At 35.9% G+C, this 13,242-nt stretch overlaps 1 protein-coding gene across 1 annotated transcript in view; it reads right to left on the minus strand.

Annotated features, from left to right (window-relative positions):
• Positions 1–13,242, minus strand: part of SPAG16 (sperm associated antigen 16) — a 413,195-nt gene that overhangs the window by 370,735 nt on the left and 29,218 nt on the right. The window contains exon 10 of the mRNA XM_056349058.1: positions 10,355–10,500. Coding sequence (XP_056205033.1) covers positions 10,355–10,500 — 146 coding nt within the window. The remainder of the gene's footprint in view (positions 1–10,354; positions 10,501–13,242) is intronic.

The following is a 13,242-nucleotide window of genomic DNA, read 5'->3' on the forward strand; positions in this document are numbered from 1 at the left end:
CAATCCTGTGATCTATGCTGAAACACATAATTAGGGTATTCTCCCTAACTGCTACATTAACATACACCACGGCAGCAATTTTTACACGAGGTGTGAAGAAGGCAGCTTGTGAACTTCTTTAGCATTACAAACAACCTTTTGTGGCCATTTTCTTAGGCTATGGGTATGAAAAAAGATGTATAAACAGCTGACAGAGACGTCACAGCTATATGTGTTGTTCCTAAATTAACCAGGAGTGAGGTATTCTAAACAAAGTTTAAAAAATAATCAATATAGATTAGAAGTGCAGAAATACAGTATACACAAAGAATTCTCACATTAACAAATACCACTGGTGCACACAACTGAATTTCTAAAAACACAACGTATAGTGATTTATTTCTTGTTTGTTCTTTTACTTTTTAACCTATATAAATTTGTGGAAATTGCTCCTGACAGATTTAAATCACAGCAAACAATCTCGGTTGTTGCTATATTGCTTCGAGATTACGGTTTCTTTACAGATATTACAGAAACATTGGGTAGGTTTGCTTTTTACCGTGAGTGAAGCATTCCTGCAAAAACAAAAGCAGCTTCAGGTGTGTGGTAAATTAGATGTCTGATCAGCTGATCTGCTTTGGATGATTTACAATATATAGCACTTTATCTGAATAATATATACACAAGCTGATAAAAACTTGTAAACAAATACAGAAAAATAGAAAAAAAGTTGCAAAGTATACAAGAGAAATGTAAACTGAAACCATCCACTGAGAACATGGTAATTTTCTCACTTAAGCACATTTTGGCCTGTGTTCTGAGTAACAGAATCCTACACCAGGCTTTCAGACTTGTGTAAACAACTTTTTAATTCAGCACCTTAGTTGAAAGAATTTAGGATGTTTACAAAAAGAGTAGAAGTAGAAAGGAGAAGGTTAGCTGTTAAGGAGAAGAAAGGACTGAAACAGGGAAAAAAAAGCATTATTTTAGATCAGATGTGAAACCACTTGAGTGCTAGTGCTTTTTCCACCAAAGACAAAGCTCTGAGAACTCATGGCCAAACTCCACAGTAGGATATAAGACTTCACTTATATAAAACCAAATTCTTTTGAAATATAATATGAAAACATCCTTAAAATGTCCACAAAATTATTGTCTGTTGTAGAGTGTATGCTGTTTAGCAGTTGTGCTTTACACAAGTGGTTGCATTTAGCAGCAGCAGATTCAATCCTCCCTTATTGTCTAAACATCACTCTGAAATTGTTTCTGTTCCACTGGCATAAAAATCATATACATCATTACAGGTTAGCTTCCAGCAGAAATTTTTTACCAAGGTACTCTTCCTCAGGAAAGCAAACCCCTTACCTGACAGGAGAGAAGGTGCTGCCATTTGACAACTGTCAGTCATTTCTATAAAATGAGCTGGTGCTAAGGGCAAAGAAAGTATGAATGGGGGTGGAGGGCAGCAACCTCAAACCATCTCAGACAACACAGAAAGACCAACAATAGCTTCCCTCTGTCCCAGCCATGTTTCTTCTGAAAACTGAAGAAATTATACATTTTCAGTACTTTCTCAGACCTCAGTCTCCCTGCTGACAGAGGTTTCAATGTGGTTATTGCATGTAAGTGAAGACAAGCTCAACAAATCTATGATTATACAACCAGTTTTAATCATGATCAAACCTGTCAGGCCTAGATTTGAACCAGAAATCCTATTATGAAAAGGACTGTGACCCATCTTCTAGTATGTGACACTCCAATGAAAAATAATTAAAATTTCTGGAGGAAACTGTCTGATTATTAATTCATAAACTGTTTGGAATACAGTCTTAGCATTTTATTTCATTTCATTGTATTGAAACAAAAACAATTAAGACTTTACTTTCTACTCCCAGAAGTACTGTTTGAATACACAAGACAAGCCACCCTGAACATGATGTGCAATGCATGTTCCTGCCACAGTAGGTATGGTATGTTAGAGACATTCGTTACCATGAAAACTAAATGCTAATGTTGAATTTCATTTTCCTTAAAGAGATGTTTACATATGCAAAGGTTTTGTTTAAATATTGGAAAAAAAGATTGAAAGAGCAAAATCCATAACTTGGTATAGGATAGTTAATTTAAAATATAAATACCACAGTTAGTGAGCACCTGAGCCCTTCCTTCCAGATTTTAAGGGTCTTAGTGCTTATTTCATATTTCAATCACATTGCAGTAATTTGAAAGGAATCTAGCTTTATGCATGAATAATTTAAGCTGAACTACATGAAAAAGAAAAAAACAATTAGTATTGTTAACTTTGGCCACATTTAATCTCCTTTTTTATGTGTAAGTACATCACGCAGCGGTGTGCATACTGCCCTTCCTTCTAACCACATCCCTGAACACCAGTGTAAGTTAACTGCTGGATTTTGTATTGCAAATGCTACTTCCAGAAGAATATTTCTTTAAAAATATAGCATTGATTATTCCCCCAGTTCAAATACATTTATCATTCTGAACATTCTGATTTGCAATTGTATATCAATTACAATTAACTAATTAACACATATTTATTTTTTTTTTAGCAATACCCCAAAATACTCAGCAGATCATTGTTTTGTTGTATTGGAAAATAAAACTATGTATATAGGGTTCCAAAATATTACATAACTCTGCCCACCTCTTGCATTTAAACTTTTTATTACAAAACAGGCCTTAAAAAACAAAAGAATTATAATCAGAAATAGACTTCTGTGGAATTGAAATTTTTCCTCTCACACACATACACACAAAATCCCTTCTAAAAACAACTGACATTTTTCAAGTGTAATTAAGTTTGCATCAATAACATCGTAACCAAGGTACCCAGCCAAGGGTGCACTGCTGCATGTCTTGGGCAGTGCATTCTAATCATACTTGGTGATTTCTCTTTCCTTTAGAAGAACAGAGACCTTGGCAAAAGTTAAACATTCAAAACAGCATTGCAATTGCGCATTTAGAGAGAGAAGTTGTACTGGCAGAACTCTATTTGGTGGCATTCCACCCAGCCCATTTCAAAAAATGTGTTGCAATCATCCTACATTTGTTGGTGAAGGAACAAGCACAAATAAACCATTCTCCTCCTTGACCCCTCCAAAATTCTCAAATAATATCCAGGAGAAATTTTAAGGTCTTGACAATTTAATTAAAGGGAAAACAAAAGCATTAGTCCAGAGTTAATGTAATTACTCAATATTGGTCTCAAATGCCAAACAATGCTGACATTACTGATAGTCGTACAAGCAAAGCATCATTCCTCCACCTTTGTAGGGAGGCTCTTGTTGTGTTGTCAGGTTTAGTCTTCAATCATGCGAACTCAAATCCTATCATAAAGCCCAAAGTGAATGAAAGAAAGCATTACAGGGACTCCTGTGGGATAAAGGGAACCCTTACACACAATAAATTCCCAGCTCTCCCCATTTGACAGGGCTGCCTGTCCTCAGGAAGACAGCAATGGCAACAGATATAAACAAAACCAAACATTTTAAAGTCTATAATTTTTACATGTATATATACATTTTTTACATTTTCTCAGCAACATTCAAAGATTTTTTTTCTTAAATTAAATATAATTTCAATAGGTCACTATTCCAGGAAAACAAAGCATTTGCATATAGAAAAAAAAACCCCAGCAATTTCATTATTGGCAGTTTTTGCAAATGATTATAGCAAGAGCAAGATTCACAGTCTCACAGAAGACAGGCCATTATTTGAAAATCTGTCACAATTTACAGTCAGCTACAGAAAGATATATACGAATATGCAAAGCATAGCTACAATTAGACTTAGGATCAAAGGCATCTTACTTTCCTACATTCTTCCGTATTTGTTTTCAGTCTTGGGGGTCTGTTATTTTCTTATTCTTAGCAGCATGTAATGACTCAAAGAAACCCTTTGGATACTCTGCAAGGTAAATTTACAAGCACTAGTGGCTTCAAATATTAATCTATTTCTAGAAATTCATGTCTTTAGGGTGCCTTGATTTAACAAAGCCACAGTGATGGATGGAAAATTATATCTATGTTGCCTCTTATAAATTTTTCTTGCAGACATGATTTTTTTTTCTATACAGCTTTATAGTAGCTCACATTCTCAAACATCTTATTCTCTCCATGTAAGTCTGTAATATTTAAAAAACATGTTTTGGCAAATCCTAAAACTGAAGGCATCATTACATCATCTATTACATACAGGATAACATACACAAATTAAAACAAAAGCATGGATTTCCTCTGAAGTTTTTTTTCTTTACCATTTTCAAGTCTATAGAAGGAGTTTTTAAAGAAATAAAGTGCTGCCTAACAAAATATGCAATCCTTTTAAATGAAATTCCATCAGTCAACTAAAGAACACTTTAGTTTACATGCAGTTAATCTCGGATCATACTCCTAACATTTGACTCACAGAACATTAATTCCGTAAGTAGATGTAAAGAGGCATCATATTCCAAAGATACATATTCTTTATTGCACAATATCCATGATCACCACAGTAAAGCCAGCTCCCACTGCGTGCCTGATGACAGTCCCACTGGACAAGAAGCTGCACACACTATACTTGTCCTGGAGACAGTCATACTCATCAGTTCACAAATACACATTTGCTGTCTGGCACACCTTCTGAATGCTTTCCCATCTGCAGGCGCTAATGTGAGTCTTTCCACTTTCCCCAGCCATCAAGTCTAACGGGAATTATAAAAAACTTATTCTAATATTGCTCTTCAACAGAAAGTTAAAAGTGGCCTGCTATTTTAGGGCAAGGCAGAAAGCTTCTTCCCTTAAGTACAATTTTTGGGGGAAAATCAGAGAATCACAGAATGATCTCCAGAGGTCCCTTCCAAACCTGACCATCCAGTCCAACCTCCTGCTAAAGCAGGTTCACCTACAGCAGTTTGCACAGGACCATGTCCAGGCAGGTTTTGAACGTCTCCAGAGACCCCACAGCCTCTCTGGGCAGCCTGTCCCAGCGCTCTGTCACCCTCAGGGTAAAGAAGTGCTTCCTCACGTTCAGATGGAACTTCTTGTGATGCAGTTTGTGCCCGTTGCCCCTTGTCCTGCCGCTGGGCACCGCTGAAAAGAGCCTGTCCCCATCCTCCTGCCACTGCCCTTAAGGGATTTGTGTACACTGATAAGATCCCTCTCAGCCTTCTCTTCTCCAGGCTGAACAGGCCCGGCTCCCTCAGCCTTTCCTCACCAGGGAGATGCCCCACTCGCTCATCATCTCCTTAGCCTCTGCTGGTCCTGCTCCAGTAGTTCCCTCTTGAGCTGGGGAGCCCAACTGAAAGTAGATAGCTAAATAAATCCTCTGCTGATTAATCAGTACAACCCCTTTCCCAAGGGAACCCTGCACCTATATTATTCCTTAGAAAAACTGTCTGTACTATTCCAGTTAGACAAATTCCCTAGGCAATCTATTCCAGTGCTTTGCTATGTTTACTACCGTAAATTGTTTCATATGTAATCTGAAACATATACTTATTGGATTTCTACTTTATTAATTCTAACAGGTTGTGTTGTGGTTGCTTGGGTTGGTTTTTTCTTGTTTTGTGGGGTTTTTTTAACAGAATTCTTTCTGATTTTAAGAATGTATCCTGTCTCCTCTTAGTGTTCTTTTATGTAGACTATGCAATTTCACTTTTCACCTTTCCTTGACAGCTACGTTTCATAGACTTTTAATCATTCTCATTACTCTATTGTAGATGCTCCACTTGACTGCTGAAGAACTGTGATCAAACTGAACACAACTGCAGCCAGTTATATGCCAACTGAAGAAAGCAAAAGGAATATTCCACATCCTCCATAAAATACTCCTGATTTACAATGCTGTATGATGTTCAGCTATTCAGCAATGTTATGTCATTGTTGACTCACGCTAAGCTTATTTTATACAACAAAACCTAGAGCTTAATCTAAATAAATCTATTTGACCAAGTCTTTCTTACCATCTTGTTCTGTATTTGTATATGTGATTTTTTTTTTTTCAAAGGTAGAGTTTTGTACCTTTTCTGACATTGCATGTTATTTCTTTGATCAATTCTCCAATAGGTCAAGTTCTGAACTGCCCTCTTGCCCTCAGTCATACCTGCTGTTCTACCCCCACCAAGCCCAGTTCACTTGGTCTGCAAGTTTAGTCAGCATATTTTCTGTTTCATTTTCCAGATCATTAATGACAACATATCCCAGCAAAAGCCTATTCACTGTAACTGCATGTTTCCAATCTGTTTTCCATTAATTTAAGAAAGGTTCTGTCAGGCCAGATTTCCACAGCTGCTAATAGGAACAATCTGTGAGACAGTATCCAAACCCTTATTAAAAACTTAAGAGCTCTTACATCTTAAGATAAAGTTACAACACTTACTGCTTCTCTGCTATCCATGAGAGCTCTTATCCGGTTATGGGTGCTGTTTAAACTGGATTGAAATGCTTTTTCCATGAAAAAGGATTTGCAAGATTACTTCTTATCCTGGTTTCTTCCAGATGTTCAGTCAAATTTCATTTATTCATTCCAAATCTCATTTGGAGTTTAAGTTTTACCGTCTAGTCTATAATATCTTAGCTTTTACTTTTTATCTCATTTAAAATACAGGCTTTGTATTTTCTTTTCCATTCTCTAGACTGCAGTCTTGTATCTTTGCAACTGGTATTAATTTTCTTAGCCGTCTGGAGTTTTACTATCCAGTGAAGGACTGTAGAAATAAGTATTCCCAGTATTATCTGTCAGTCACCTTCTCTCTACTGAATATCAAATCAGTGCTGTCTTAGCGACATTACAAACACAAAATGATCGCTTATTTACGACTTTTCCTAAGTATTTTGAAAACTGATCTTTCCAATTCTGTCCTGATATACCTGTGCTAATTTATATTGAAGCTTAATGATCTGATGAAGTAATCATTTGGTTTTAGCTTCCCTTCTGTTTGAGAGCACAGGAACTGTTGTTCTAAATTTTTTACACTTTATTCTATAGAACGAAGGAGAAACTTTTTTATACATGTATGCATGTGATATTTCCATCCAAAGTCTTATCAATTACAAAAGCTGTGTTTATACGATAATTGCATTTTACTTTTTTTTTTTTACTATACCATTGGCTGTAACATCAATTCCACAAAAACAGATGCCTCCACTCCAGAAATGTCCAACACACCTTTTGATAAAGTTTTACACCACATAAAACTTCAAAAATGAAATTGCATTTAATACATTTTATGTGGAAATAGAATTTATAGAACATAAAGAAGCTGCAATCACCCTGCTAATAACCAACAAAAGCAATCATAGAACATACTCTGTGAGGAACCTGAGAGAAACATCAAAATAGGAAATGTATATTTCAACAGGAGAAAGAAAATCACATTATCAAAGGTTCTCTACAATTTTAATGACCTGTGAGTGCGTTTTAACTAATTTAAAAGTTTAAAGCAGTATTTTATGCACATTCTTAATCTAAGAATATTTATGCTATTGATATTGGCTTATTAAGTGCTAGATATGTAAACTGTTTAGCCTAATTGCCTGTTACTGTATAATTTAACTGAGTCTTGTAACAAGATTTTAAAATCAGGAGAATACATTCTCTCCAAAAAATTCCAGTTGCCTTTTCACTGTTTCAGTGATAAGCTTTACATCAAAAGGACCCTAGGTTTTAAATTACATGTCAGCTTTTACAGACTATTATAATAATACAATATATGTCTGTCCTTGAAGTAAATGTTCTAGCTCAGCTATGAGTCATATTTGCATCTACTTAAAAGTAAGCACAGACATTTGTTAGATCACTATTTAGGCATAAAACAGAGAAGAGTTTTTAAATCATTTTCATCACTCCTATGTAATAGTACAGTTAATACAAACATTTATAATTTTGTCTCAAGGATACAATTTTATGACAATATATTTGCTTTTTACTGCATGTGATACAACCAATTGGCTAAATTTTAAAATTAGATAAACTGTTCACTCTGAACTTTTGTAAGCTTTAAATGTTCACTTAGATTTACAGAAAAGAGCTAAACAATATTTGACAATGAATTTGACCTAGATTTCCCATATTTTCTGTTTTCTTTTTCTCTATTTTGTCCTAAATACACTGTTTGAATACAGGGGGTTTAATTGCATTTATTACTTCCGTATATTCCTCACTTGAACTCCATGGAACTGACCAATTTATGTGCTGACTCTTACTTCTTTGTGGTATAAAGAGAAACTAAATTAAATGTAATCTTAATCTGAGTATGTTTAAATCAATTTTACCCCCTCTCCAAAACAAAACCACTTTAAGTGTGGGTTTTTTCCATTATTGTAAATAAGAACAAGATTATTTATGGCACTACACTTTTCAATAAAGACATTGCCATGTTGAATCATTGTAAGAAAGAATATAAGTCACATAAGACACAGCAGAATTTAAAAGATCTTTTGATACAGGTCAAAGGAGATGAGGAACCACACAAGTTTGATTCCAAGTATCACATAAAATTATCTAAAGAAGGCAAGACACTCATTTATACCTAATCTGTTTGACTGGAACAAATACTCAGAGAACTAAACTGTTGAGTAAGAATGCATGATTTTAACAAAACTTAGAAGTATAGTCCAATAAATGTGCACTACAGGACACAGTTCTTTGGGAATCTTTGTTTTAAATACAATTTTAATTCAACCCTTTGCCCACTACAGACTCATCATACCCTCTGACGTTTATTTCTAACACCTAAGAAATAAGACAAATCACATGTGGTACCTCAGGTAGTTTCTTTGGTTAGGACCCAGGAAATGTGAAGAGAAAAAAGGTATTGTTCCATTGTTGGAAAAGATATTAGTCTCACACCTAAGTTTTAAGTTATTGCTTAGCCATGGTAATATCTAACACATTCAAATATACCCATATTTTCTGATGTCTTACTTCTGGAGGTACTCCAGTTTTCTAATCTGTTGATTAAATAAAGACATCAGGGCCTCTGGTAGGACTCATTTGGGAAACATAAGATCTGCAGAAACACAGATGCTTGCCAGAACCAGTCAACTAACAGTGCTCATGAATTTCAAAGAACAAGAGCAAGCCAGACAAGCATACTACCTGCGTAGAGTTTATATATTCTGGGGGGGAAGCATAACTCTACTGAAGTTCACTGTAAAAATCAAGATGACTTCAGTAGAAACAGGAACAAAAAAAATAAGATTTCATAAGCCAAGAAATACTTTTCTGTTCACAAGTCAAAATGAAAACAGTCTAAGATGGAAGTTTGTAACTACTGAATGAAAAACAGGGAAAGTGGAGATGGACTGATGGGTCAGAGCCTCAGTAATACTCAGATACTAATAGGTGGGGAGACAGTACAGAGAATTATTTCCAATATGTCGTGAGAAGTGTTTCAGAAAGCAACAGAATATATTTATTTTATTTCCTTACTATTATTTGGAGGTTCAGGAGAATGAGAAGGGATGAAAACAGAAATAAAATTGTATGTTTTTCAGAAGAGAAGTGGATTGCCAGTGTCAGACAGAAGAAATGCCCTTGCAAAAACAGATAGAAATATACAAAAAAATCACGACAGGCATATTCTTATGGAGACAGGGAAAGGAAAGACTGAAACTGATTCTGACTACATCAACATAATCTAAAGCTTTTTTTTCTTCTCAAAAAACAGTTTAAACTAACTGTGGTTCTCTAACAAAAACAGGCCAGTGTAGAATTTTTACCTTGATTTGGAAAAATAAAAAGCATAGTTATATAGCCCCAAAGTGCAACCTCAATACATAAACCAAGTAGAATAAAGAAAATATATTCCTTTAAATAAAAATAATAATAATTAAAAAAAAAACAACCAAAAAAACCCAAACAATCAGGAATTGGTTTTGATGTTGCACAACTTCCACACTAGAACAGCAACGCATATTTTGGTATACTCAAGTTTGAAACCTTCATTGACTGTTTTTTGTCCTCAGTCTCCCAGATGTTATACCTTTTAGACCTAGCTGAAACATACAGGCTGAAATACTCAAAGTTTGCACACACTACGGAATAGGTCAGGATTTCTCCAGTTACAAGTGAATCATAGCAGAGCAACAAGCACTTATAGCTGGTGCTCTTTCTCTGCAGGGTGATTACATCAGACTCTTGAAAAGCAGCTTGCTACCTTCAACTAATCAGAGTTCCTATTATTCCCTGAAAAACTAATTGCAGTAAAAACTCATTAAAAAATAAAAATCTTGTTACCTACCTGTCCTAATTAATTTTACTAAGTATGACTTTTCAGTCATGTTGGAGAAGTAACTTTCCCATAACTTTGTAAAAGTTTAAAAGCATACTTTGAATTAGAAGCTGAGCAACTGGAAAGAATGCTGCTTACCTTTGGGTATCTCTTGCCTATCTTCTCAGCACCCTTGACTGGATCATATGAAGAGCTTTTAGCACCAAGGTTTTTTTGCTGCCTGGCCTCCTGAAGAGCTTTCTGGGTGGGACCTAATTCTTTCTTCCTTTGACATTCGTGGTTTGCTATAAAATAAAACCAACAAAAATATCACCCGAACACATTTTTTACTTACTCTTCTGGAAGACAGCTCTTTACTTAATATTAATTATGCATGAAAAATTCTAAAAGAAACACCACTTTAAATAAAATGATATTCAGGTTACCATGCCATCCATATAAAGTATTAGAAGCCTATGTATAACTCTGCTCCACAAATCATTTTGCTGTGATATATTTCAGCCTACCTAACAGTACTCTAGATTTTGCTCCAAAAACGCAGCAATGATTTTGAATCTGCAGTACAGGAAAGTCACAGTAAAATGGATGCGGTTCTTAGTTTCTCTCAGAGCCAGAAGAAACATCAGCTTACTGCATCCTATCCAGTATTACCACCAATGCATTATTCTGATTTACAGCCTGCATTCCCTTTTGCTTCCCTGCACTTTCTCCTAACCCACCTTTCAAACAAGGAATTACTTATGAATAGGTAACTCGGAAATCCTAAGCAGGTAGCACAGCTGTAAATCATCAAAATAGGCTGCAAGGAATATGAGGAACAGCATAGCACACGTGGACTATTGTACAATGCAACTGCCATGACGTGGCAAAAAAGATGCTATTCTCTGACAGTCTCTCGTGATCCCTGTATCTTCTTGTCATGGTTTAACCCCAGCCAGCAACTAAGCATCATGCAGCTGCTTGCTCACTCCCCACACAGTCAGGATTGAGGAGAGGACTGGTAAAGTAAAAGTGAAAAAACTCATAGGTTGAGATAAAGACAGTTTAATAGGCAAAGCAAAAGACACGCAAGCAAAGCAAAACAAAGCATTTGTTCACTGCTTTCCATGGGCAAGTGTTCAGCCATCTCCAGGAAAGCCAGGCTCCATCACGTGTAACAGTGACTTGGGAAGACAAACGCCATAACACCAAACATCCCCTCCTTTCTTTATCCTCCGACTTATATATATATGCAGCATGATGTCACATGGTATGGAAGGTTCCTTTGGCCAGTTCAGGTCAGCTGTCCTGGCCGTGTCCCCTCCCAATTTCTTGTGCCCCTCCAGCCCTCTTGCTAGCAGGGCCTGAGAAACTGAAGAGTCCTTGACTTAGTACAAACATTACCCGGCACAAACATTACCCAGCAACAACCAAAAACCATCAATGTGCTATCAACATTGTTCTCACACCAAAACCAAAAGACAGCACTGCACCAGCTACTAAGAAGAAAATTAACTCTATCCCAGCTGAAACCAGGACACTTGTTAAAATGGTCTGTAGGATTTACATGGGTCTACAGGAGAAAAAAACGGAATACTGAATTCCAACAGAATTTGGAAGCTTACATTCCTCCAGTTCTTTGAAAAAAACCCCTCAGAATCGAAAAAGCACATTATACAGCTAACATCCAGACTCAAACAGATGTACTTCATATTACACATTTACAGATGCTCTTGCAAAATAGTTTTAAGACCTTGACAAGAAAATGCAAGCATTCTGACTTAAAAGGGAAAAAACCACCCACTTCACTCACAGCAAAAAAAGCACATCAAGCAAACAAAACCTGCTTTTCTACCCAACCTGAGTAAAACTAACTGAAAAAAAGAACTGTGCCTGGTCTAACAAAATGTCTTTATTCTCACTACTTTGAAAGTTAAAGCTACTGTCACAGATATCCTCAATAACAACCTTCTCTGAGGATCGGCATACGGCAAAATTGGTTTATATGTCAAACACTTTCTACTCACTAACTGCCTCCCACTAGCATGTTGCTCATGGAGTATTAGATTTGTTGGTGCTTTTGAAATACACATACTTATAAACCAGAGTTATGACAGCTGAAGGGCTTAAAAAGTCAGTAACCATTAAAAAAAGAAAGAACAAATTCTAAAGAACTGTTAACTGTTGCAATTGCACTAGGATGTCAACAGCTTGTGTTTACAGATTTTCTTTTCTGATTGTATTGTAGATGGAATGGGGACAACCAGGTTTAAGTACTTTAACTGGTGCATTTTACATTTCTTTTTGCATGACCTTCTAACAGCAATTACATCACATCAAGGAAAGGAAAAGCACAGTTAACAGTCTTAGCAATGAGTTAGTTCAACCATGAGTAAAGAAACTCATCGAGTTCAACTTTTGAATATAATTGGGTAATAAATAAGCAGCTGTTGTTTTTAGAAAAAAAAACCAAGAAATGTACTGAGCAAGTAGCAGCTTTATAACATGTTTTTAGAACCAGCTGTTATAGCACTGTTCACTTAGGTTTATAAGCAAGCTACAATCAACTTTGCTTAATTCCTTCAGGCAAAAGTGGTCTCTCTTCAGAGCACCACCTAACACTGTGTCTTGATCCATAAGTAAGGTGCAAGCACTCTGTTAATATACACCTAACTACGCTATACAAACCTAAATTAAAAAAAAAATAAAAAATCAGTTATTTGGTAATTAGATACCTCTGTGTGTATGATCTTGCTACCACCTCAGGGAGGGCCACATTCAAAACAAAAACAAAACCAGGTTTTAATGCAAATCTTCTTACACAACCCCCCCAATTCTTTTTAAAACTAATCTAAACTCAAAATACAACTTTTCTGTCAGAGCTTGCTTCCTAGTGAGCACAGCAGGGACAGAGAAGCAGTCTACAAGATGACAGAGTCCTAATCCTAACTTAACTAGTTTCTCTCCAACTATGAAATGCCCTTCGTATCAACTTCAAACAAGCTAAGCAAGTACATAAAAAGAATTAGATTTTTTTTATTTCCTAA

This window comes from Falco biarmicus, chromosome 8 (assembly GCF_023638135.1).
Source record: "Falco biarmicus isolate bFalBia1 chromosome 8, bFalBia1.pri, whole genome shotgun sequence".
In the NCBI taxonomy this organism is placed as follows: Eukaryota; Metazoa; Chordata; class Aves; order Falconiformes; family Falconidae; genus Falco; species Falco biarmicus.